We start from the raw sequence: 26,293 nt of genomic DNA, 5'->3' as shown, positions 1-26,293 counted from the left end.
CATCCGAGAACTCACTGACCAAAATGATGTTACGATCCTTCAAACGATATCAGTTCTGTATCTAACTGGTGTAAAGTCTGGTTGACGGAAGTCAACACACTATACGTAAATGTAAGGCATTACCTGTCTCCCGTACAAACTACTTGCCCCGCTTCCTACTTTCTCGAGAACTCCGCGCTCGAATCCGTAGCGTCCTATTGCTACGTAGGCGTTCACATAACGTTCTCTCTTACTTGGTCTCTTAATATTATCAAATTAATTACCAATGATAACGGCTCGTTAGGTTATCTACGGCGCAACGTTTCAACTGTTCCTGTTTCTTTAAAACTCCTCCTTTACAAAACTTTAGTCCGAAGTAAACTCGAACATGTCGCTTCCATCTGGAACCACAGCACTGATATATTAACCTCTGCTCTCGAGCTACTCGAAAATAACTCTGTCCGCTTTATTCTCGGAAACTACAGTCGTAGTGCCGGTATCACTTTAATGAAAGAGTCTTTACAGCTTGCGTCACTCGCCTGTCACCTCAAGTTTTCTCGCCTGTCTCTTCCACGAAATGTACTAGAGTCCCGCCCTGCACAATGACCTTATTCTTCCTCCATCATCATCATTGCCCCTCATTTAGATCATGCACAAAAGCTGGGAATAATGCCGTGGTTAATGCAAACATGGTATGAGTCATTTATACCCCGCACCTCCCAGGAAGGGAACCACTTTCCGGGGTCAGTCACGTCCACTGTTCACTATTCCCGGTTTCATAATGTTTTACACACAAGTTTATTTCTGTGTAACTAACCAAGTATTTATTTGTGTTCTTTTTCGGCCATTTGCTTGAGTTTTTGTTGTCCCCGCTTGTTTCTCATTGTTTCAGCTAACAATGTATGAACAGAACAATGCCTAAATCGTGTGTTACACTCCCCTCTGTAATGACTCTAGCCCTAAGGGTATTATAATTATTAAATAAACGAATAGCCCTGGCAAAGGGATTATTTCTCTTTCCCAATCCTATTTCAATGCCAGCTTTTTGAATACGTTTTAAGACCTCTTCCAGATCGTCCAAGAAAAGTAATTAAGTCGAACATTAGCAGACATATGCGAAGTTTTAACAACGAAGTTGCCTTACTGGTGTCTTCTTTAAACCATTTTTATCGTCCCGGATAAACGATATGAAAACGTTATGTAACTATTTTGTGCTATACCTGGGTACCTGCACACGCGGATGCAGAAAGTTAGGCAGATAAGGTGAAAAAGATAATCTTTCACACATAAAATGAAGTTATAAACAGGAAAGAAGGGCATAATGGATGGGGAAAATCGCAAAAAAAGAACGTGGTGCCCCGTATCTGTAAGTGCCTTCATCCTGGCACGAGGTCCAGGCTATCGGGCGATGGCCGGCGTTCGGTGCACTTCTCAACAGCCAATAGGCGCAATGAACGAACTTATATTGATCCTAAACAAAGTTGTCCTTCTTACTAGATTGTGAATGTAGTCAGTGTGACTTTGTCAATCTGGTTCTGAAGTCCTTATTGCTGTTGAGGAGACCCCTCACCCTAGTAGTCACATATCTCTCTCTGTATTACGCTTTCTGCTGCAGTATGAAGTTCACTACTTGGAATGTAAGCGCACTATTTGGAATGTAGCAGACACCAATTGTGAGCGTCCGGATAGAAACTATTTTACTCCTTCCACCGGCTTTCACCCCCCCTCGTTCATGTGACCGCGATCAAAGATGATGTCGATACAATCAAAATAATTAGGTGACATTCGCGTGGCCGTGTTCAGACAGCTTTGCCTTTTTCGTCTTCTTTAATGAAAAAGTTGTGGCACGTACGCTGATTAAAGTTTCCAAGCGTTATTATATTGTTTTCATGCTCCTAATGCTGAAATAAAATGTTAAAATTATTATACCTCACCGACTATAATTTTCCATATCCCACCAAAATGTGCTTATATTATACTGCCTTTTTTTGTGCACCAACACACTCACAGACACCCACAAGCATATATTTAACTCCTAATGTAGTCTGGCCAATATTGTTCTCAACATATTCATAGTTGCCCATAGTTACAATAATCACTAAACATACTCAAAACGATACCACACAGGGACGTACAGATATATCTATTTTGGCATTGACGAAAGCACGCGCTCACATTCGAACACCCGAGCAAAGAGGACGACAAATAATTGATTTCCCAAAATACATAACCAAATGTTTAAGCGAGTTTCTGACTGACCAAAAATTTAATTGTTCTTTGAAAGGATGTTCTTCAAATAGACATCGACAATCGCGAGGAGTTCCACAAGGAGCTGTCATGTCCCCTTTATTATTGAATACGTTTTACGTAACAATATTACTAAGCTCTATACCTTGTCACAATGACATATACACATATGTCTACGCATATGACATTGCGTTTTTGGCATCTGACATTGACATCCACTCTTTATATAATCGATTGCAAACATACCTGTGCGCCGAAGAAAACTGGTTACTGAATATTCGCCTCTCCTTAAATGTCAGTAAATGTTCAATAATAGTTTTTCCTTTAATAGATCCGATACACATAAACCTAACCTACCGCCTGCAGAACATAACTCAGGTGAACTCGGTAAAATACCTGGGCATAATATATGATGACAGGCTAAATTGGCGCATGCACATTGAATACATAAATAAAAAGGGGGTGCGAGCGATTGGAATGCTAAGAAGGCTTTGCAACAGTCGATCAGGAATGCGGAGACACTCTCTTGATTTATAAAATGTACATACAGCCAATTTTGGAAGTCGGATGTGTTCTCTATTCAGGTGCGCCGGCATACAAATTACATCCCCTTGTTCCTCTGAACGGGAAGCTTTACGCCTGTGCCTTGGATTGCCAACGTTCGTGCCAACAATGTATTATACATAGAAACACATTTACCTTCTCTTTTGTGCAGATTTCGGTTATTAACGGTCCAAACATTCTTAAAAAATTTATGAATTCCCTATAAAATTACAAATCGTTTTCATTTCCCAGCCTGCAATATTTTTTCAGTCTTCCTGGCCCCGGTTCCACACTCCTCAGGTCGTTTTCGTGCAGGCACTAGTTGGTCCCTTAGGTGTACGATTATGTGATCCCTCCAATTTGCAGTGAGAGAGAGGAATCTCCAAATTATTTTCGACGAGATATATCCAAACAATGCAAAACTCCTCTCTTACAATATATTAAATGGCTATTAGAAATCACTTATCGGAGTTAAAAATAAAAGCTGTTATAGCGACAGATGCCTCGCAATCAGAAGAAAAATCTGCAATTGAAATTTTCTCTTCCGCTTATCATTGGTTGTTCTCCTTAAGACTTCCAGACTACATACCAGTATTTCTAGCTGAGTGTCTGGCGGTTACATTGGCTCTTCGAAAAGTGCACTCATCAACCTCGGAAGTTGTAATAGTAACGGATTCTTCGTCATTACCTTCAGCTCTCACTGCAAGTAGTGGCTCACAAGTTTCGCGTACATTCCAATGTCTTATTCCTTCTAACTTAAAACTAATTAGATTGGTATGGGTGCCTGGTCACAAAGGATTAGTTATCAATGAATTAGCTGACAGCTTAGCGAGAGCTGCCCTTGGCGGTTCAATCCTTCCGATTCTTCCTGTATCAGCTTACATAGGTTCAGGAGACGGGCAGTCATGCAAGATTCCTGTAACCTGCCATTAACAAATCTAACTGATTATCGACACCTCTTATTTCCTTGGAACAGAAAATTCTGCCATAGTAGAAAAACTGAAGTCCTCTTCACCAAATTCAGATGTCGCATTCCTACATTAAACTTTTATCTGCATCGATCTGATCTGGCGCCCTCCTCCTTGTGCTCATACTGTGGTGGAGACGAAAAGGCACCCTCGGAACTCCGCTTCACCGAAATCGTCTCGTCCTGCTGCCTTGTAGGACTCGCTCATTTTACAAATAAATGGTGCTGCTGGTTTGCGCTTCAGGTATTCTTGCTTCGGTAACAGACTACGGTCGATAAGACAGCGTTGTTTTCGCTGTCGGTTTTAGGTTAAGCACACTCCACATGCACATCGGAAGCGTAACTCTGCCTGTAAACACTCGTCAGACTAAGGCAAGAAATCTTTAAATTAAGGTTACCTAATTTATTTCATTATTAATTGTTTACGTGCTTCAATTTTTTTCAAGCGTCCTAAACGTCTCAATATTGTTCCTCAATAATTTCCGTTTCTTACTTGGACATGTAGCAGCACCAGCAACGAGCAGAACTGTTGTCCACGCCGTCGGCGTTTTTTCCCGCGTTCGCACCGAACGCGCGCGGCAATGATGACTGTTGCCGGTACCTCTGGGGGCGGCTCGGAGGTTTTCGACGAGATCAGAACGGGACACTCGTCGAGCTGCGTCGGAAAGCTTAACCACCTTCTCAGCTCGCAACGTTTTTTATTTAAATGCGCATTTGGTGCCGCAGCTAGACGTCGCCTCCCCTCCCTCCCGTCCCCCCACGGCCTTTCGCGCGACGGAAAAAGTCGTGTTTGCTCTCTATATTGTAGGATGGTGATTGTAAAGGACGAAAGAGACGCTGACTTAGGTCCGTATTCACAAACGAAACTTGAATTATGACTTAAGTGAGCATCGGCCCTTAACGCGTTTCACAGAGCAATCTTGTACTTAAGGTATACTTAAATCGGCACTTAACTACCCGACAGTAAAGTACAGCTACTGGCTACCTTAAGGGCGACTTTCGCTGTTTTCTCGTCAAACAAAATGGCCGACTACTACGGCAGTATCGCCGAGTTCGCCGATTTTGCTGGCCGTGTAGAAGAAGTTGCACAGGATGAGGCATATCGTTATGCGCCGCCGTTACGCCCCGTTCTCAGGGATCGGCCTCCACTTAAGTTTCGTTTGTGAATACGGGCCTTAGTTCTCCAGCCCTTCAGGGAGCACGGCGCAGAACGCGCATTTGCTCTCCGGCGTGCGTTCGCTCCACGTGAAAGCGCGCGTCCCTCGCGCCCTTTCACTCGCACATACAGCGTCCGGAGCCAACACCCTTTTGGCGCTGAGCCGTGCTCCCTCAAGGGCTGCAGAAGATAGCGCCAACCTTTCCCTTTCCCTCAAGAACCACTTATCATCAACACCCTCTAGAAAAATATGAAGGCCTTAGTTCTTTTCCCTTTCCACTCGCGCTACGTCAGCAGATGGGGCGGACGCATGAGGCGGCGAGCGCGTTTTGCGGTTTTGCCCGTCGCCGCGACACGACGCATCCGCGCGTCCGGATCGCGCTGGTGCGCGTTGATCGCGCGTCTCCAGAAACTCATTCCCCGGCGCGTATGTACAGTCGTACATTTCTTTGCTGTTCAGTCGGACGTGTTTTCCTCGCTGTGAAAAGAATCCCGCCGCGATGCCGTGCAAATGCTGTGTACCTCGATGCCGCGGAAACTACACGGGGGACACGAAGGTGCACGTCTTCAAGTTCCCGAGAGATCAAGCTCTAAGGGACGCTTCATAATATCGAAAGGTCACATAGATAGAGGGATCACCATAACCTGGGCCCCCGCTCACTGCAACATAACAGGAAACGAAGCCGCCAACGCTCTCGCCCGAGCGCTCATTATCCGGGGGGGACGGCGGCCTCAACCTAACTTTAAGGTCGAGGTGCTCGTGACCTACCACGAGATCACAGAGCACTACAGATTAGGACGCCGGAAATATCCACTCCCGGATAGGTCCCTCACGTCCGCGGAGGCGGTCACCTGGCGCCGCCTGCAAGCCAAGAACCACATGTCTCCCAGATGGAGATACCTCACGCAAACGGGAAATCCGGAGGACCAATTCTGCAGATTCTGCGATAAGATAGGAACTTTAAGGCATATCCTATGGGAGTGCAGCTACTCCCCGGGATATAATTTATTCACGGATGAACAAGCATGGGAGACCGCGCTTCATAGCGAAGACCCGGCGGCACAGGCCAACATTGTCCGTCTGGCAGCTGAAGCGGCAAGCCGCTTCGTCTACTAACCCCTGCCCCTTGGGGTGACATCGGGCTCCCTGGACGCCTACGAGCGGTACCGGAGCTCCGGTGTCACCCCTTACGAACAATAAAAGTTTACTCACTCACTCACTAAGGGACGCTTGGATTCGCGCTGTGCCACGGGAAAACCTCACGGTCACCGAACATTCCAGGGTAAGTTTTTTTATTTAGGTGTTAGTTAATTGAAAGAATATAAACGTACATGTGTAAGTGGCTCATGAGCCGCATGTTTGTGTGACCTGTAGCCGTCGGTTTGCTGATTGGAGCGTATTTTTTTTTTCTAGGTATGTGAACTTCATTTCATGGACGAGGACATTATTCGAGACGCGACGCATACAGATCAAGCAACTGGCCGCGTAATGACAGTGCCGCTATCTCATGTGCGCCTTCGCCCAGACGCTGTACCGTCGAAGTTCCCGAATCATTCGAGCTACTTGTCCAGAAAGACCGCGAGGAGGGAAGATCCTGACTCCAAGCGCGCGCGAATAGAGAATGCAGCCCTTCAGAAAGCCATCGCTGAATCCAACGAGGCATTTATCAGAGCACGCGAGGAGGATAAAGTCAACAGTGTGAGCGAACTTGCCAACCACTTAAGGAGCCAAGGGATGAAGTTCTGGGATGTTATCGAAAGAAATGAAAGGCTTCTTCTCATTCACATTGTCGACGATGAAGCACCGTGGTTGAAATACTCTGTTTGCGTGAAAGGAGATTTGAGCGTGACACTACACGTTATGAAAACAGCCGTAAAAAAGCTCGGTGCAAATCTCTGCGTTCCCGAAATCGCTAACAGTAAAAGGGGTATGGTGGAACTCCTGGAAGGCATCGAGAAGTGGGACTGTGACCTGATGTCCAACTCAGTCGCCGAAATTTGCGAGGCTGTTTGTTTACTGCTTGATCAGCTTTGCACGTCCCAAGCAGAAGATGACGCCAACTGTATTCAATTTCTGAAAGAGCAAGTCACCTTGCACCTATCGAAAAAAACAGCGCAGGCGCTACTCTGCTGATTTCATGATGTTTTGCTGTATTGTTTTCACTATATCGCCCCATGCATACGCGTTCATACGTAGCCATGGGCCGCATCCTATGACAAGATCAGTGTGCTCGTCTTATGGTATGAGTCCTCAACAAGAGCATCAGAGTGAAACATTCCTCAGCTACATGACAACAAGAATTTCTGACCTGAAAGATGACCAGCGCTTTGTCACAGTTATGGTTGATGAAATACATATAAAACCTTACTTTGACTACAAAGGAGGCAATATTACCGGCGCTGCAATTAATAGAAATGAAGCTGCTAACTGTGCGCTCGTTTTCATGGTGCGCAGCGTGACGTGTAAATTCAAAGAAGTTGCGCACATCGTGCCGGTGCACCGAGTAGAGGCGGAGTTCCTGCAAAAGACGCTTAAAGACGTGATTTGTGGGCTGGAAAAGATTGGGTACCGGGTTATGTGCGTCGTCAGCGACAACAACTCTGTGAACAGAAAAGCGATGTCACTTTTCGAATCACCTCCGTGTAACAGAATTGTGTACCAACATCCATCAGACCCTTCAAGGCCACTGTTCTTCGTTATAGACCCAGTGCACATTCTAAAATGCATACGAAATAGCTGGATCAATCAGAAGAATGACCAAATTTGTTTCTACTTCCCGGAGATCCAAGGAGACACACCAGAATCAGAGCGAATGCAAACAGCGTCATTTGCAACAATCAGGGACCTTCACAGCAAAGAGTGTGACCAGCTGTTGAAATATGGCTATGGGCTGTCAAGAAAAGCCCTCTACCCTTCGAATCTTGAAGGGCAGGACGTAAAGCTTGCTTTACAAATCTTCAATGACTATTTACCAGAGGCGTTACGTGCTCTTGGAGCAAAGCACAACCTATTCTCTTTCGAGGCCACGGCTACATTCGTCGAGATCATACTCAAGTGGTGGAAAATTGTAAACGTCAAAACTCCATGGAAGGGAGAAAGGCTTAGAGATCACTTCCAACAACCAGTGCTTTCCATTGATAACGATCGAAAAATTGACTTCTTGCACATGTTTCTGAAGTGGCTGGATGAGTGGAAGAACAAAGGTTTTGACAACGGTACTCTGACAAAGGAGACTCACGCTGCTCTCGAACACACCACCTATGCGCTTGTTGAGCTCGCTAGGTACAGCTTCGAAGAGCTTGGAATGTCATATGTCCTTTTTGGGAAGATTCAGACAGACTGCCTTGAAGATCGGTTTGGAAAGTATAGGCAGCTGGCAGGTGCGCAATATCACATCTCCATCAGGCAGATATATGAACTCGAAAACAAGCTGCGCCTGCAGAGCACCTTGCCTACAGTTTCCCCTGACCAGCACTGGGAATGTGTCCGAAAGCAAGTCGAGGCATTGCTTCCCAGCAGCAACGTTGTTGTTACCAGCCAGGCTCTTACGAAGATGCAGGACGTCGTCCCAGTCCTCGTCTACGTTGCAGGTTATGCAGTATACGGGACCCTTAAAAGTTGAAGTGCGAGCAATGCAGGGACTCGTTGACCGTGGACAAGAAGATCACAGTCTCTGCCACAAACGAACATTATGGTCTTGTGAAGCAGCTGGACCGAGGAGGTTTAGTTTATCCATCAATGTTTGCACTTAACGCAGTTGCTCATAGCTACGTTGTAGTAGAGCAGCTCGCTACAGAGCCAGCACTGCTTATGATGCCTGTACAACGCCAGGTGGTAACGAAAATGACGCTACAATTGCTGGCTAGTGAAGAGCAGTCCGACTTCGATACGCGTGAGAATGGCCACACAGTTGAATTAGTGCTTAAACACATCCTGCGGTGCAGCACCAACATTCTGCTAAAGAACTTTTGTAGGAAGCTGAACGACAAACTTCTCGACGCTGCCGATAAATCAAAAAAAAAGGAAAGCCACAACTCTCGAGGCCAAATAACTGCATGCATTGCTTCTAATATAAAGCCAGCACAAAAAGAAACTGGGCTTCGTAAATAAATGTTTTGCTGCTACAGTTTTCTGGCGTTCTATTCTTTTTTAAATACATGCATGCTTGTTCTTGCAGAAAAAAATGTTTCCGCGCAATGCACCTGCGAGACAACCTCTCTTGAACAGCGTTCCATATCTTTTTTTTTCAATCCGCCCCATCGTGTGACGTCACGCGAAGAGAGCTAAGGCCTTCATATTTTTCTAGAGGGTGTTGCCGGAGCACGGCCACGATTTCATCGCCGTTGACGTCATACGGAACCTCACGGCGACGGCGAGAGCGACGGCGACGTCAGAAATCTGCTTTAGAGTGCCCATATAATTGCTATTGCAATAAAAATAAGGCAGGAACCAGTGCGATGAGCAGTCGTCTTGCCTACTCTTTGTACCTTGTGTGTGCCTGTTTTATTGCGATAGCAATGATAGAGACGCTCTGGGCGTCGCCGTTGACCTTGTCGAGCAGTAACGGTATCTACGCGCATGCGCGGCCCGTGCGTGAAGGTCTTGAAAAGCGAACCGCATTTACTTTCCCTGCAAACACAACGAGGCCAAGTGGACGCACCATCACGTCCCTCTCAATCGCATCTGCCGAAATCAAGGCAGCTTACTGGATTTTACTTCTGGCGTGAGCGCTGCGCTCGCACACTCTAGAATTACTGTCAAGCTGCTGATTGCGTACCACACTGCGGGACACTAACTGGTCGGCGCAGAACGGACAGTAAACCACAAGCCACATTTATGTGATCCTTTCTTTAGACGCTGACAAACGCCGACGGTTTTTCATTGGTCTCAACTCGCGCACCATCGACTGTGGGACGCCTGCAACGCCGCTGGCAGTGCTTTTTTTCAAGCCAGACATCTGCATACAAGTTCTGCACAGCGGCTAAGCCTCACTGTCGCTTTCAATAGTTCACCTTCGAGAGACTGAAAGTGTCGATTTTTTGCGGTTTTAGTTGTCCTAGTTGAACAAACGCGCATTGCATGAAGAAAGGGGGCGGGTGCTCTTGATCAATTTTGCTTGCCCGCAGTTCTCTAACCGGCACCCATTGCTCGACATATGAACGTTACTGTATTTCTACTGCATTGGAGAGTAGTTGTCGCGTCCGTCAATCCTACCGCCAACCCTGTGGTCAATTGCAGGTCGCCGTAGTCCCTTGTTTTTTCCGGCGATTCGCGGAATAACGGCACCTTTAACAGCTAAGCTGTATATGGCTAGTTTCCAGCAGATCGATGTCCGTAGACCAAAGATCCCGAAGATAGTGCAATACCGGGCCGACGCGCGGCGCAGGTGAAGCAGGCTTGAAGTACTCCTCCAACTTTCAACGATAAGTTGAACAGCTTGGGTCCAAATACAACCCATTTGAGATACTAAGCTGATTTGAAAAGATGCACACTGTGACCCGCGTCCGTCGTGTCTACGTTCGCACCATACACGTGTACGCCATCCAGCGTATTCAAACTAGTGCCTACCGATCTGAGTGTCTTCCGTCTCCTGACTTCATGCCCTACGTAGGCTGCTTTCCTCAGTTCTGCTCTAACTGTGAAATGGCTAGGCCGCGTGCTGTACGGTCTGAAGAACAGTGTGCCTACCAAGAGCGACGGCATTAGCAGAAAAGCGAATGGGCGCTGCATGGGCGGAAGGAGACCACCGACGATGAGGTGGCCGCAGACACCAAGCGTAGGCGTGCGGCCCGCCAGGACCGCGAGGCGAAAAGAAATGCGAACCGTCCATGCGGCCCCAATCCCGCAAACTTGAAACGTTTCACCGGAGCAACGGTCAATCATACAGCTTCCCAGGTCATCCACCTGCACTGAGTGGAATGGCACTGAATTTTACTTGTTTTTTTTTTTTTTTTTAATAACGGAGCATGTTCGCGGACAGTGCGCCGCCGTGGCGTCCGAAACCAAAAAGATGTCGGCCGCCCGAAAGTGGTCCAAGGTAGACGGAATTTTGCGGCGCATCGCACTCCGCACGACCAACGGGCCACTCGACGACCGTGAACTCCGATGGCGCACGCACCATCTCCGAATAGGGATGTTTGATTCATCTTAAAATTTTCAATATTCGGAGGCCTCTGATACTTGTCTATTACCGAGTGAATTAGTGTTCGTGTAGTATTTTGTCCCTTCGTTACCAGTACCAAGCGTTATCCAGAACTCTTCAGTGTATCCTTTTTTAAATGCAGTTCAAGCACATGCCCCCTGGACAGACGCAGGCGCAAGATCTCGGGCAATCTTACTCGAACGAGCACTATGTCCAGCACAACATACTGCATGTCGTCCAGCTTGGAGTCCGCCATCCCGTCCATCGCCTCGCGAATCACCAAGTTTTCCGGCATCCAGCAACAGTTGGTGCCCTCGAACTTGAAGGACTAGTCCCAGACTCTGGATTTAAAAGGACGCTTCGAACCGTGAGTTTAGCCTCACCGCATTAGTTTTGCCATATGCGAAGCATAAAGCATCATATAAATGCAATGTGCGGACTACATAATGGGCGTTCACTTTTAAGTTGTACGGAATTTTTTTAAATCGCCTGTGGTAGGTAGTATAATTCTTATCATTGAGCTGGGTTATTCGGTGAGGCGGACATTAGTAGCACTAAAAATCGAAACACATATTCAAATAATTGAGAAAAATTCACTAATTAATCTCTTTGGTAAATACTCTACAACATATATTGCAATTTACAAATTGTAGCCGGTGAGTTTATCAGGCGTATCCACTTGGAATGAATTTCCAGAATGACACCAGTTTGGAGATATGCGCCATCAAACTCGCCGTAAAAATGCACGGGTGTTGCACTTATATTGTTAAAAAATGCTGTTTTATACATTAAAGCACAAAAGTAACTGCAACGCCCATGTATTTCGTCCCACACTTTGGGAAATAATATCTCGAAACTGGTATCATCCGGGAAATTCATTTCAAGTGTATGCGTCTTGCTAACTCAACGGCTACAATTGGTAAATTGCAAAATTTGTCGTAAAGTAATTAACTAAGAAGTTCATAATAAATTTTTGTCGGGCGAGCATCAAGCGACTGTACTTATCAAGCCGCGATAGTGATAGTGTCATTTCGATAGTATTAGCCGCGATAGTAATAGCTTCGGCTAAGATTTCCTTAGTTGTTTTCTTGCGCGGACATTGACGATAAACAGCGCTCATAACGAGTCCCCACAGGAATTCAGTATACTTGCGTGTTCTTGTAAAATCACAGTCCAGTACTCAGCGATGTAATCTACAGCACTCTTCCCGCCTAAACCACCGTTCCTAGGCGCTATCTCCGACACACGCAACTGTACTGCCACTGCAGCGTACTGATCGTAATGTCGACCTGCTTGAGTAATCCATCTCAGGAAGTCGAATTTACTGTACGGCCACAGGCAAACTCAACAATATTACATGACGCTTTGAAAAAGAACACCGGTATATACCCAAACAGCTTGATACGATCTCAGTGAAGCATTCACTTGTATTACCATTCGTACGTAAGAATGTACCCCATAGCCAACTTACCGAGCTTGCTGCCTTGCTACCGTTTTGTCACTCTAAAGCTCCCTAAAGCTGCGTCACTATCTGTGGAAGTCTTCGCTCAGTCGATTGTACTTCCCTATACCATTGAGATCACCGTCCACCCTTTTTGTCATTTTCAGTCTCTCATACACCTGCGAGAATCGTAGTAGGTCACCTGGGCGCCCCATGCAAGAACTACGCTCCTTGCCTGGGCGAGGCCGACGGCGTGGACGGCGTCTGCCGGCGCAAAGGCACTGGTTCTAGCGTCGTGAACGGTGTCTGCATCTCTCTCGCCCCACCGGCGACAAAGAACCTGTGGTCGCCAAAGCGCACAGCCCCTCTGAGGTCAGTATTGAGCAAAACAACGTAAAGCAGGGCGAGTTGCGATCTAAATTCATAGTCACACTTCGATTTGCGCACGAAACACACTCACGAAGGACTGGACTCTCAACTGGCAGTTTTAGTGAAGGACCACTTATGTATAGAAACTTTACATATATATATATATATATATATATATATATATATATATATATATATATATATAGGTATAACCCTTAAAGCCCATGCCTTACGGCCACGTGGGCGTACCGTGCGCGTTATGCGAGTCGAAGTTGGTTGGTCCACGTTTTAGGGGCGATCGAAGCTCCTTAGGGCGTGGGTCTGTCCTTCCTCCGATGTAGTATGTAGCCACCTGTAGTTTTATGGAGTGTTCACTAGATGGCATTCCGGTTCCGCTTCCGGTTCCGGTTCCACTACCAGTTCCACTTTGCGCGCGTTCGGTGCGAACGCGGGCAAAACGCCGACGGCGTCGACAGCAGTTCTGCGCGTTGCTGGTGCTGCTGCATGTCCAAGTTTATACAGCTGATCAAACTACCTTGAGTCGACCCCATGGCTGCTTCGCATACTACTCAGGGTTCCCCTACGGGAAGATGGTGTAATTTTCACTCTCGTTCCCGACGCGCGCTCTCTTCATCTCTCGTCCGTAGCTATGGTTTACCCGAATGATCCCCCGGTGCTTCGCCCACTCATCATCATTCACTTCGTGGATATGCTGTGATTTTTTTAATTCGGACAAAGGGCAGACGCGGACGGAGTGCGTAATTAAACCAGCACGTGTATGTGAATACTGTTCCTTGATGTCATCAGGGTGCCTACGCGTCCTGTATATCCTTACAATACGCCGACGGCATATTGCCATACGTTGAAAACGAGTCGACACGCCGATCTAAAGTTGTTTTCAGAGTGCAAAACATACAAGTACATTCTACTTCAGAACACCCTGTGAGCACAAATGAACGGCGAAGCACACAGCAATGAGTCTTCAACACCGCTCCCCCGATTGTCTTTCTCTCGAAGACTACTGAAGTGCAGATGTGGTGCTTTTAAGTGCTAAAGTTAAACTCTTAATATAAATATCCACCAAAGAGGGCATGGGGTCGGATTGATTTTGGCCGCTCGTGGAATCCTGAAATGTCGTTCCGGGAACCCCTGGTTCCCGCGGAACCCAGTTTTGGAACCCCTGGATTAAATTTTTTTTTTTAAATAAAAACACCAGTTGAGAGCTTGCGCTGCTTTCCTCCAGTCCTTCTCTTCGTCAGCACGTACATTTCGCGAGCAATACAAAGAATGAATACGAGTAATTTTTGAGGAATTATGCGAGTATAGAGAGGATAGCGGTGTCCCATAGCCTCCTGGGACCCGAATCCAGCTTTGAGACATAATTGTTCTTCAAGCTGGTTTTTAATGTCGACTAGCCGGTATGTTACGAATATGAAAAATATTTTTTTTATATTTAAATAAAATGGATAGATGCCGAAAACTGCATCTCTATGCACGTAGAAGAAGTAACCATCTCCTTTTGTTTGCGGTAGTAAAAGCTTGTGGCAGAGGTTTACTAAACACAGATTCAAAGACTGAATTACGTGTAGTACATCGTCCTGGTGCTGCTGCATCCTGCATATTGACGCAATTTCAGAGACTTCAAAACACACTTCGAGGGTGCTTCCCGCTGTCTGTGACAACACAGAAGTCTAGATCAACTTAGTGTAAATTTCTTGAAAGCGGATGGCATGGATGAGCAAACCCATTCTGTACAGTTCCACATGCGCCGGACTTCATTTCAAGAATCAATATTTTGAGTAATCGCGGTCGAGTGAATTTTGTAGAAAAAAAAATCAAGGCTATGTGCAATATATTGCACAACGGGTCTTGGGAGGTAAGTTAAGATACGGGGGTAGCCTATACTCTAGTTGAAGTTAAGAGAAAGACACGGAGCTGCAATTGACATCTAATGCGTCCATTAATTGGGTTTACCGAGGCTATGTAATGCGTTCATTAGAGTTACACAATCTGCGCCATGTGAACAGCAATAAAATATGATTCTGGTGTTTTACTTGCGAGAACCACAATATGATTACGTTACAGGCTATAGTGGGTGAATACAGGATAATTTTCACCACCTGGAGTTCTTTAACGCCCACCTATATTTAAGTAAACGAGCGTTCTTGCACTTGCAACAGTGCAACGCCCTAGCCACTAAGCTACCATGGTGTATAGGTAGTCATTAGTTGCATATCCTAACAACCTTGGCATGTGTAATACAAGTTTTACCAGCACGTATAGCTAACCGATTGCAGGTAAGCATCTCACCGGTATTCTCGAGTACGGAAACAGTGCGGGCTTTACACGAGCAAATACGGTATCTCGAGTGGCAGTCGTACCCGAAGTCTTAGGGCACAACCATAACCTGCTCCCCGTCTTTAAATCTCTCTAAACCATTCATGGTGGTCATACCACGCATAAAAGGCGGCCGCCTCGTGCGACCGAGCAGCATAATAAATATAGTAAAATTTTGTAAATGTGAGTGATTCGAAAGGGTAAGTTATAGTTCTTGAGGCCGGGGCAAACTATTTATAGAATTTTCTGCTAAGTGCTGCTTAGTTGAGTTACCGGCCGTTGTTTCTTGAGATACACACGTTGTCTGAACGTTCCCGCCTGCGTACGCGTGTGTCGTTTTCTAACAGTTTACGAGTCTCCCATCAACGCTTGCGTTTTCCAGCGCTGCTTTAAGACGTAAGCACAGCTTCGCTGCAATACGCGACGCTGACTTCCGGTCCAGTATGCTCGTGTAAAGTTACACACACACCCTTCATCATTAGTTACCGAGCACAGCTGTAGACCTACACAGTTCACATTTACGAGTCACCTGAACATTTTCAGCGTAATTGTAATTCGTTCCCACATAGCTTTTGCAGGCGTTCAAGCCCAAACACCCTCCCGGCCGTCGTGCGGTTCACTTTCGTGAGTACACCGTCAGCCTGGGCACCAGTCCTACGACTGCCGCCACGGAGACCACACACGTGACGAAGGGCAGAACCTGTGGCAGCTTACGAGTTTGTGGCGGACTGCCCGCAAACAGGAGGACTCTTGTGGGACAGCAGGAGGACTCTTGTGGGACAGCAGTCTCCAACGTCGCTGCCCACGGGGATGAAGAGGTGGAAGAGCTTTGGGCGAGAGGATAATTCTATTCGGACACTATAAGCACGCGCAATTATCGCCATCAATGCAATCGTATATTTCGCTGATTCGTTGTTAAGAACAAATTCTTCACTAACTTTAAAAACTGTTTCAAAGGCATGTCTCTGTCGCAGGTCTTGATTCAGTTATTATTAGATTTGTCGAATACCTAACTCTTATTGATAGCGCGAAAGTATTCAAGTCCTGCGGTAATTCAAAATACATCTCCTGGACGACCGCAAGTGTTAGTGGTGGTAAAATCGAGAGCAGTTTTGCCGCAAACTTCACTTACAGTTAATGGGGAATGGATAGCAAACCCAGGTGTTCAGCTACTACTGTCTCTAACCTTGTTATTTTTGATGCAAACTCAATGCAATTCGCCACGCTGTTTAAAATTGGCATTTGCTAAGCGTGTTTTAAATTTCGTGTGAGAATATTGAACCATTCTTAAAATATTAAAACATATTTAGTTTTGTTTTTTTTTTTTTTTGAAGGAAAGTTTTTTGAAAAATTGATACAAAGGTACAAAGATACATAGGTAAGAACTTTTGTGGTCGGACGTGCAGTGGGTGTTATGAATTAAAAGAATAACTAAGTTTGGGCATTGTTTAGTAAAAAAATTCTTGATTTCTCAGGACTTTAATTTGATGCATTTTCTTAAACAAAAGCTTTAATAAAAAAAGTTGTCGCAGTTTCACCCGAAAGGCGAAGCATCAATTGCGATAGCAACTTAGTAGAGAGCTATACGGAGTAAGGATAGTAGTTTTATCCGCTGTACAAACTTGGACATGCAGCAGCACCGGCAACACACAGCACTGTTGTCGACGCCGTCGGCGTTTTGCCCGCGTTCGCACAAAATGCGTGCGGCGTTGGTGACTGTTGCCGGAGCCTCTGATATAAATAGGCACTTGGTGCCGCAGCTAAACGTCGCCTCCCTTCCCTGTCCCCCCCCCCACGGCCTTTCGTGCGTCAGAAGAAGGCGCGTTTGCTCTACATATATGGTGATTGTAAAGGAGGAAAGAGACGCCTACTTCTGCAGCCCTTAAGGGAGCACGGCACAGAACGCGCGTTTGTTCTCCGCCGTGCGTTCACTCCCCGTGAAAGCGCGCGTCCCTCGCGCTCTTTCACTCGCACATACAGCGTTCGGCGGCGCGCGGCGACGATTTCATGACGTCATACGGAACCTCACGGCGACGGCGACGCCGACGGCAGAAATCTGCTTTGGAGTGTCCATATAATTGCTATCGCAATAAAACGAAGTTCCGGTGTCAACACATTTTATTTGGTTCATTGAGGGACCATGGCGTTCATAAACAATTTACAAAAATTGTCATTTGAAAACTGTAGTGGTTGCCGAGACAATGTTCCTTTCCTGAGCACAATGCAGGGTAAGAACGCAGGTCCGGTGAAGGCGGGAACGCGGACGTAAACAAATGTCAGCGCGCGAACTCCCGCGACTAGCATGACCCCTTTTAGCCCCGCACTGAACTACTGGAAGCATGATATTGGGTAAATACAGTGTATTTCTAAGTGATTATATATCGTTTGTGATTAGTGCATCGTTAACTACGTTTATGCGTCCTTTAATAAAAATGTGGTTGATCCCTCTTATATAGGAATCGGTATAGAACACGAAAGTGAAACGTGTCTTCACAGAAGTAGTGTAATGTTTATTGCACATTGATATATAATGTCTATTGGTGTTTTGTGGCTAAAGCGCCCTTAGGCGTTGATGCACCCACGCTGACGCCTGGTGGCACGTCTCCTCCATCACGACTACCAACGTCGATGACCATGAGCAACCGTCGTGCATATGGAAGCTGCACTACGCTGCACACGCTAGCACAACGCGAAAGACGAAGCACGTAACTGACACACTAATACAACGCGCAAGACAAAGCACGTAACTGAATCGTCACCGAGTCAAATCAGCGCGTACAGCGCGTCGTAATTGCAGCCTCCGCGATCAACTTCAGAAACATTTTCAGAGCTAATTGCGGAGGCCACGCTCCGCTGTGCTGAGTACGGTGAACGCCACCTAGGTGGCGTTGGTAGTGCTTCTTGATGCCAGCGTCCCTTCGAATGCTGGCATCGAGGCGTCGTAGTACTGAGACCACCGAAGCGTTCACTGTCGGTGCGCGTTAAGGCCGGAATACATGGAGCGAATAACCGGCGTCCGAGCGAAGAACTTCGTCGGGCGGCGAACGTCCGACGGCCGGCGTCAAGAAATTTGCCGTCCGCAGCCGATCTGCCTGTCCAAACATTTTCGTCGGGCGAACGCCGCCGCCGGAAGCGTCTAGCGCGCAGCGGTGGACGACAGCCAATCAGGAGGCACTAGTTCCGGTCGCAATGCATGCTGGTGTTTCGCGCGCGCGCGCCTTTTCGCGTCGTCTGCAATCGCGTTGGTGTTGCCGTGTCTGCATGTCTCTGCACCGATTGAGTAGTTCCTAGTATGATCTCTCAGGAATCGCGTTGTATTTGTACATCCCATATCCGCTGATCTGCGAGGAAACAGACAAGCAGTGCAAGCTCTCTACAACAACCTTCAACAGAAATCTTCTGATCTCAGAGGCCACATGCTGTCGTCATGCCTATCTCCCGACTTCCCCGATAGATGGCGTTGGCATCGGATATTTCTTTCGCTAGGCTTAGACGCGTTCGAAACGAGAAGCGATCTCGAAAACTACTCAAGGTTATCCATAATACTCTGTCGTCGAAGCGGCCTGAGACTAAGCGAAAGCCGTTTACGCAGTCATTTGCTTCCAACTAAGTGAATTCTACAAGGACAACGCCAAATTCAGTTCGAAGCGGGCGGCCGGGACCGCCGCCAACACGGCGGCCAACGCGCGGCGGCGTTCGCCGCATGTATTGCAACACAGCAAACATCCTGCGTCGTGTCGCCGCGTCGTTACTTGACGCGTGAAGTTCGTCGAGAAAGTTCGCTCCATGTATCCCGGGCTTTAGTGTCATAATGCAGTACTTCTCTTTTCTGCTCATAGGCGGCGGCACCGCCCCGAGCAAGAGCGCGGGTACACGGAGGAGTGTTAGATATATAAGGCGCGTCTGTGTAGCTCTCTGCCAATGCGTTTGTGGCGCAATGGGTTAAACGCTCGGCGATCTATCGTCGCGGACCGAGAGGTCGTGGGTTCGATTCCCAAATTTTGCATGTTTGTGGAACTTTTTCTTCTGGTTTCTTTCTTTGTATTATGTTCTATGACGTATTTCCGTGACGGAAATACGTCAGTGAAGTCTTGGTGGACCCCGGAATAAAACACTTTCGTGTTAAAAATTTGCGTATCTTACTGGAGGCGCAATGCTAAAAAGACCGCGGAGCTGATGGGCACCCAGTTAGTCCTGGCTTTTGGGCTTGGCTGAGCACTACCAAGTCATCCCCAGCATTTTCCGGATTGTTTTATTATTGATTGATAATCGATTACCTATTGATTGGTTATCGATGACTGACTCAGCTTAAGTAGTCCCAACCATGTTTAGCTAGACTTAGCCAGACTCACCTTCGCCAGTTCACAGGGGTATGTGCGATTGCGCTTGGACCCTTTGTTCACGACCGCCACGTTCGGCCCAAATTTTCCGTTCGCACATTCTAGACTAATGCTCGGCTTAAACAGCTCCACTGTTAACAAAACAAACGCCACAGCACATAAAACTTGCGCGGCGAGTAGCCGCAATCACGGGGTAGGCGCGTTTGGCGCCATTTTTAATTACTTTCCGTTGCGCATCTGATGGTGCTACTAGGTGGAAACATTGCCAAGTATGCTGGCATATTGTGGTGGTAAAATAAAAAAAAACAGCATTTTCAGTCGATTTTGCCATCCATTCCCCCTTATTAAAAAGCGCTAAAGCTTGCTATCCCCGACAGGACCAAGACGAATACGGATCAGCCTTGCCACAACTTCATGTGATCAGTAACATGCTGAATACTTTCTTTCGAAACGCATGCTTTGCACATTTAAATACACTTTTATAAGGTACATCACAACGTGCAGGCAGACCACTCTTAAATTCAACAGTGTTTGAAGCTGTCTCATTTCCCCGCCCTGTAAGCGTAAGAGAATGGCTTCATACGGCAGCGACATTGTTTTGCTCCACCGTAATGACGGTGCCACTAGCCATAAGAAAAAATTATTTCTGGCCACAGAGCCAGCATTCCCTTGGGGACGTAACGGAAAGGCGCGGGTCATTAGCAGTATTAGTACAAAATATTTACTTAGCCATGAATGATAAAGCGCACGGGAGCTAGCTTCCATGCTGTTTATCTTTTAAGGTAAACTAAATGACGAGCTTTACAAAAGTCAATGAGCAACAAGCAAGGCTTGTTTGTATCTGGCTTTCCGCCAACGACCGCAGGCGAATTTATTTGCGCAGCTAGATTTCCGAGCTCTGTATTAAGGGAGAAGGAAGATCACAAGAGTAGGCACGCTTTTTAAGAAATAAAAGGATAGAAATGTGTTCTAAATAATCAAGGGAAAGGTTTATTGGCGAAGTCCCACTACCACTATTGCAGCAGGTTTCCTGGTGTTTATTTTTTTTGTCATAAGTCATGCCTTACAATGGGTGGACACCAACTTGTCCAGTTTTGTAAGTTTAATAAGTGCAATAAATGTAATTCAAGAACACAATCTGGAACACCAACGCTTGTAGAGTATCTCAAACTTCGAGTCTCGCCCATGTTGCTCGAACGATAAACGTACATGTAGCTGAGGTAGATGTGGAGCCCTGTACTTAGTACAGAAATGGGGCGGGGGGTGGGGGGGGGGGGGAGGCTATGCGGTAAATGACCACCTAATGGACATGTCCATTTCGTCTTCTGCTGAAGCTGAAGTGGTGAAGTGGCTCAGATGTGATACGGCCGAGAACGAGGCAGCCGCCTACAGCCAGTCTCCTCCTCACTTGTACAGCTCCAGACAATCAGCAGCGGCGGCAATACCCCCCCCAACCCCCCCCCCCCCCCCCCCCCCCCCCCGCTTTGCGCAGAGGAAGCGGCTTCATTCATCTATTCGTTCAAGAATGCGGAGACGAGCCGGGGCTCTTACACTCGCAAATGTGTGGAAGCTCCTGCTCCATCATTCAACATGATATTGGGGTGTTTGCTGGCTTGGAGCCTTGTAATGGACAAGGCTGCAAAAGCGTCGACGACTAACGGAATGAGTGGTGCGCTACTGCTCAATCACGTACGACGATTTCAAATGTCATTTGCTCTGCAAAGCCATACTGTATATAACCATCCCAGCTGCCTGAGTACCACGTATACTGCAATGGGTGTTGAAATATTTCCTTTAGCGGTAAAACAATATAACCACCCTTGTGTAGTACCGATACCCTAACTACACACGGCATATTGCTGATAGTTCCCTGCTCACTATGCCAATAGAATCCAAGGCCGTATTCACAAGCTGGGCGAGGCAATAGGCCGAAGCAAACTCTGCACCACGCTCCTCTTCGATGCAAAGTCGTCGCAACAAGTTCCACCGTTTTAAGAAGTCTTCTGGGGTTTGATACGAACGCAAGATAAACTGATTCTTTCACTTTTACGCAGCTGGGCGAGCATGAATCGTCCATTCCTGCAGTCGGGTTGTCGATTCTAGGTGGCACTGGAAACACTTGAATTGTCCCATAACAAGCATCTGGTTTTTTTAGCACTCTGTAAATGCATTCCAGGAAGGACAGTGACTCTCTGGCGCATATTTCCAAATTTCTAAGAATGTCCCTCGTTTCCTCGCGCCATGGCGTCTCTGCATCAGAACGACTTGCTCTACCAATCCCCTCACTTTCTTTTGCCAGTGACCTTTCCTCTGCTTTCCAAGAGAGCATGCGCTGATGCGTCTGCGAGGCCTCGCCAATTATTTCGGAGAATTTCTCGGCGGCCAGCGCAACGTTGCCATTCAGGGACTCGAGGCTTGCCGCCAACGCGGCGTTCAATTCCTCCAGCTGAGCGCCTTGGATTCTGGCAGCTTGCGTGAGCTCGTTCACTTGGCTCTGAAGCGTCGAGATGTCGTCTTCATACGTGTTCCTCCGTGGCTCCGCGACGTCTTTCCGAGCCGCAGCTACGTCATCAGTAACGACGGTGGCGCCACCTGGCCATGATCCTTTGCTGCATCCGCCGATGTAGTGGGCTGCTAGCTGACTGTTCGGGACGCTCTCGCCGCACTGTTGACACGGGAACGTGTGGAAGGCGCACTCTTCCTCGAAGTGTCGAAGCAGCGCCGCCAGGGGGCCGACGAAATTGCAACCGTGGGCTTCATTCCAGCAGTAAGCCTTGAATAAAAAAAAAAAAAAAAAGAAAATAGTAAACGGACAGGGAAAACTGATGTCAACCAACTTCCTGCTCTGGTGTACTATTCTGTCAATTGTTCTCGGGTGTCTCACATACATTGTGTGCGAAGTTAAGGATGCCAACCATGTCGTATTGCGAGCAAGCTCAGTATAAATGTCGGATCGCAGGGAATACATGTGATTAATCGTAGGCATGCGGCTCGTGGTCTACCATCGATAAAAACGGATAACTTTAAGCAGTGTATGTAGTAATGGCACTTTAAACACTACAAAGATGAACCGACGCGTGTTTCAACCTTGCCATTATATATATATAAAAAAAAATGCTTTTTAACATGTGCTCAGACTTCGCGCTCCCACTCTGTGCGCGCAGTTAGGTTCAGACACACTGCAGCTCGTTTACGTTTGTATGCGTTGTGCTACAGTTATGTGTATGCATTGACGTACACGCGCATGCACAGATCACAGAAGCTATGCTCACGCAATAAGTCACGTAGTACGGTCTAACTCGTCCCTGCCATTATTTATTTGGAAGATTTCAAGGGAGCACCACACGAGTATTGGTTTTGCATTTTTAATTGAGACGAGGTACTAAAGAGAAGAAAGCATTGCAGCCATCTTTCTATCTGTTCCCGACATATTTTCGTACAGCACGCATTTTCCTGTCATCAGCCAGCAGAATTCCCAGAATAAACTTGCTTTGATGACAACCTAAACGTTAGAACACTGCAGGTAGCAAAAGATCTCGTATTTAAAGGCCCTAACCTTATGGTGTGCTCATAGACGTTTGCCTTTCGATGGATGTATCACTGCAATTCCTTACGCCTCGCTAGGCCTTATTAAAACCAGCTGACTAATTCACCGACGACCGCGACCTAGAAGGAAATATTGTATACCCAGAGGCTGAATTGCGCTGACTCAGTTATTCCTATCAGTCCTCTTATGAAAACTTGCTGATACAAAATGACTGTGTTTAGATATTCACGATTCCTCATTAGACGGGGCACAACATCCACTAAGAGCTTTTATATTATATCCCGCCCACTTCTGTGATGCCAAACGTCTAATTGTTGCTACGGCGAGATTGTTGCTTCAAAATTTTCATTTAAGCACAGAAACCAACGCATAGCTTACGGCAGCGTTTTTGATGGGCTGGATCAAACTTTTGGTATTGGATAGTGGAGCAAATCGCTCAATAATCACTAGGGCATTTTTTTGCTCAAAGACATTTGAATGGTTTTGTTTTTTGTTTTATGTGTGAGTAAACATACTCGCAATGGCTAGAAATAAACGTGATTAACTTGTTCCAGCATAAATTGATGTGGGCCTGTGTTTTTGGACTTTTAGGGTTAAAGATCCGCAGTAGGCAAACAATTCACTCTTCAAAAAGTCACTAATGTTATGTACCTTACAATATAGGGCAAATAAAACACCATACTGTATTAATATATTGACAATACATTTACATTACTGGTTGTTGAGTATGACAGCTACTTGCGCCACTAGAGGTATTCAGAATGCGTTCAATGTCAGATATTCGCTAAAATTTATATTTCCATATGTAGCGGGAAATGTGGCGAAATGGCCATACTTCTTTCCGCTGTAAACTGTGATGCGTAAGAATAGGTCACACAGTGGTTGTTGTTTTTTTAATATTCTATTTTACAGTGATAATTGTTGCGGGCCTAGTTGCTTTGATGTACACCGAGGTGGCGCCATCTGGAGATATGCGAAATGTAACAAAACGCTCTTTTATGCACTGAAGCACAAGAATAGCAGGAAGTATCATTTCCCACAAGTTGGCAAATAATATCTCGAAGCTGGTGTAATCCTGTAAAATCATTTCAGAGGAATACGTCTTGCAGACTCAGCCAGGTACAATTCGTAAATTGCCATAATTGCGGTACAAAAAATGAAGTTCTGTGTTTGTTGAATATGTGTTTCGATTTCTCCTGCAATGCCCGTCTCTCTCAATGTCCGTCTCTCTCTGAAATTATGTTATCTGCAACAGGGAATATTCGAAAATTCTGTAAAACATAAAAATGATCACGCAATATACAGTTTGCGGAGAGTTTCTCGTTTCTCTTCATCTTTTGTTTTTATGCCCTTACGTCATCTCCCTGTGCGGAATAGCCAACGGTATACAATCTGGTTAACCTGTCTGCATTTCCCATCTCTTGATTTCTCTCTCTCCCTCTCAGTTGTCCTTAAACGTATTCCTTTTGCGCATACCGGGTAATTGGAGACGTAAGCGTGGTGTTGTTCATGATGATATTTTCTGTTGGCATCCCCTTCGAAATGGGGCAGGCCACGGATAGTTATCCAGCCTGCTTGAGCTCATCAATTTTATTTGCATTCGCATTAAAGTCTAGCAGTTTGCCTATCTCTCCTTAATATTTTCTCTCTACGTTGAGCCCTCCATATTGTAGATATGCCATACCTGTAACGACTCCGCTGCAGTCAATCTCTTCCGTGCTTTTTTTTTTTCCTCCAATACTCAAAATGTCTCTTGCTCATCGGGACTACTGACTTTTGATTATCCTAGTGGAAAGCAAACCTAGTGGAAAATAATTTTACGATAGAGGAACCAGAGCTGCTACCGCAGTAACCAAGTATCATCATCGGCCCTGCGATCTCCAATTACCCCTGTCTTGCCCTAGTTTATTCTAACTTGCGCCTGCAAATTTCCGAACTTCATCACCTCACCTAGTTTTCTGCCGTCCTAGCCTACATAACCAAGTATGTTAGCTGCCAAATATACTTAGCTGCTGGTGTTAGCGTCGGCAATGCCGAAATGGTTAACATGTGCGCGGCCATTTCATTATTTAGTTTTTCCGACAAGTCCAATCACCTAACAAAACAAGCAGGCGCGTCTAACGCGCTACAGTTTGTCAAAGGCTCACGATATGTCACTACTACTAGTATTGCTGCTGCAGTTCGCGTCGCCATTATTTCAGCCTTCTGTGAAACGTAATACGGTTGCGGACAAGCGGTAACTCTACATTACCTCTGAGCTGCTTCGCTAACGCTATACTTCGTGGAAGAAAATTGCACGCTGCGGGGACCACCATTGCACTTCACCTTGTTATGGCTGGCTCACAGAAATGCCTGACAGCTCTGCAGCTTATTCATAAACCAGCACGGAAGTTGAAATAACTAAAAAAAAAAGCCAGTGTTAATAAGCGATCCACCGGATACGTTCAAGGAGGTAGACAAAGGCCCGTGAGCGCCGGTTCCAGAAGCGCAGACGACTGGCACTATAGAGTTGTAATTGAACAAGCGTTTCTTCTTCCCGAAAGGCAGATGGTCTGCGCGTATCATCAAATGTTTGCCGCAGTCGACATAGGCGCCGACAACAGGGGGGGGGGGAGGGGGCAGGGCGCCCCCCCCCCCCCCCCGCGAACCGTAGCCCAACTCCCCCCCCCCCCCCCCCCCGCCCCGAAAGTGTCATTACCGGAGTTCGGTCGACCACATAATTGGAGGATTCTTTTGCGTTGCCTCTACATTTTGACTTTTGTTGTGGCCAAAAACTTCCGGCATCATTGTTGGCGTGGACGTGCACGGCTTTTAATTTATACTGTCGCTTTATGACGGCAAAGCCTGACAATAGGAGGACAAGCGCATTAGAAGCACCAGCGGCGGCTACCTCATTCCGTGTTTCCTTACGTCCACATTTTTTAAAATTTTCGCTGAGAAGACCATGCACAGACACAATATATTTAAATTTATACACAGGACAAACTTTATTATAGTTTTTAAGGAGAAGGAGGTAGCCAATTAAATAGATAGCCTATGCCTAGAGAAATAATATGTTGATGTATGTTCGCCTCACTTCAAATTACTTTGCGTGCTTTTTTTAACCCTAAAAAAAATAAAAACCTGCAGACTTCAGTGACCCCTTCGGCAGAGTCTTCTAACAACGGTGTTTGTAAACACGTGAGTGATATGTGTCTCAATATTGATTCTCTTTCCAGCAGGCA

At 46.4% G+C, this 26,293-nt stretch overlaps 1 protein-coding gene across 4 annotated transcripts in view; it reads right to left on the bottom strand.

Annotated features, from left to right (window-relative positions):
- Positions 1 to 26,293, bottom strand: part of LOC119431190 (uncharacterized) — a 92,823-nt gene that overhangs the window by 62,720 nt on the left and 3,810 nt on the right. Inside the window, exon 2 of one of the 4 annotated variants that reach the window (XM_049657769.1) lies at positions 22,115 to 22,295. The exons of 1 other annotated variant lie outside the window; for it this stretch is intronic. In XM_049657769.1, coding sequence (XP_049513726.1) covers positions 22,115 to 22,295 — 181 coding nt within the window. Of the gene's footprint in view, positions 1 to 20,500; positions 22,296 to 26,293 lie in introns of those variants that run through there. 2 more of the 4 variants (XM_049657770.1, XM_037698661.2) reach the window with 2 other exon arrangements.

The sequence above is a fragment of the Dermacentor silvarum genome, chromosome 10 (genome assembly GCF_013339745.2).
Source record: "Dermacentor silvarum isolate Dsil-2018 chromosome 10, BIME_Dsil_1.4, whole genome shotgun sequence".
Lineage (NCBI taxonomy): Eukaryota > Metazoa > Arthropoda > Arachnida > Ixodida > Ixodidae > Dermacentor > Dermacentor silvarum.
Note: the sequence above shows the minus strand (reverse complement) of the source record. Positions and strands in the feature narration are given on the sequence as shown.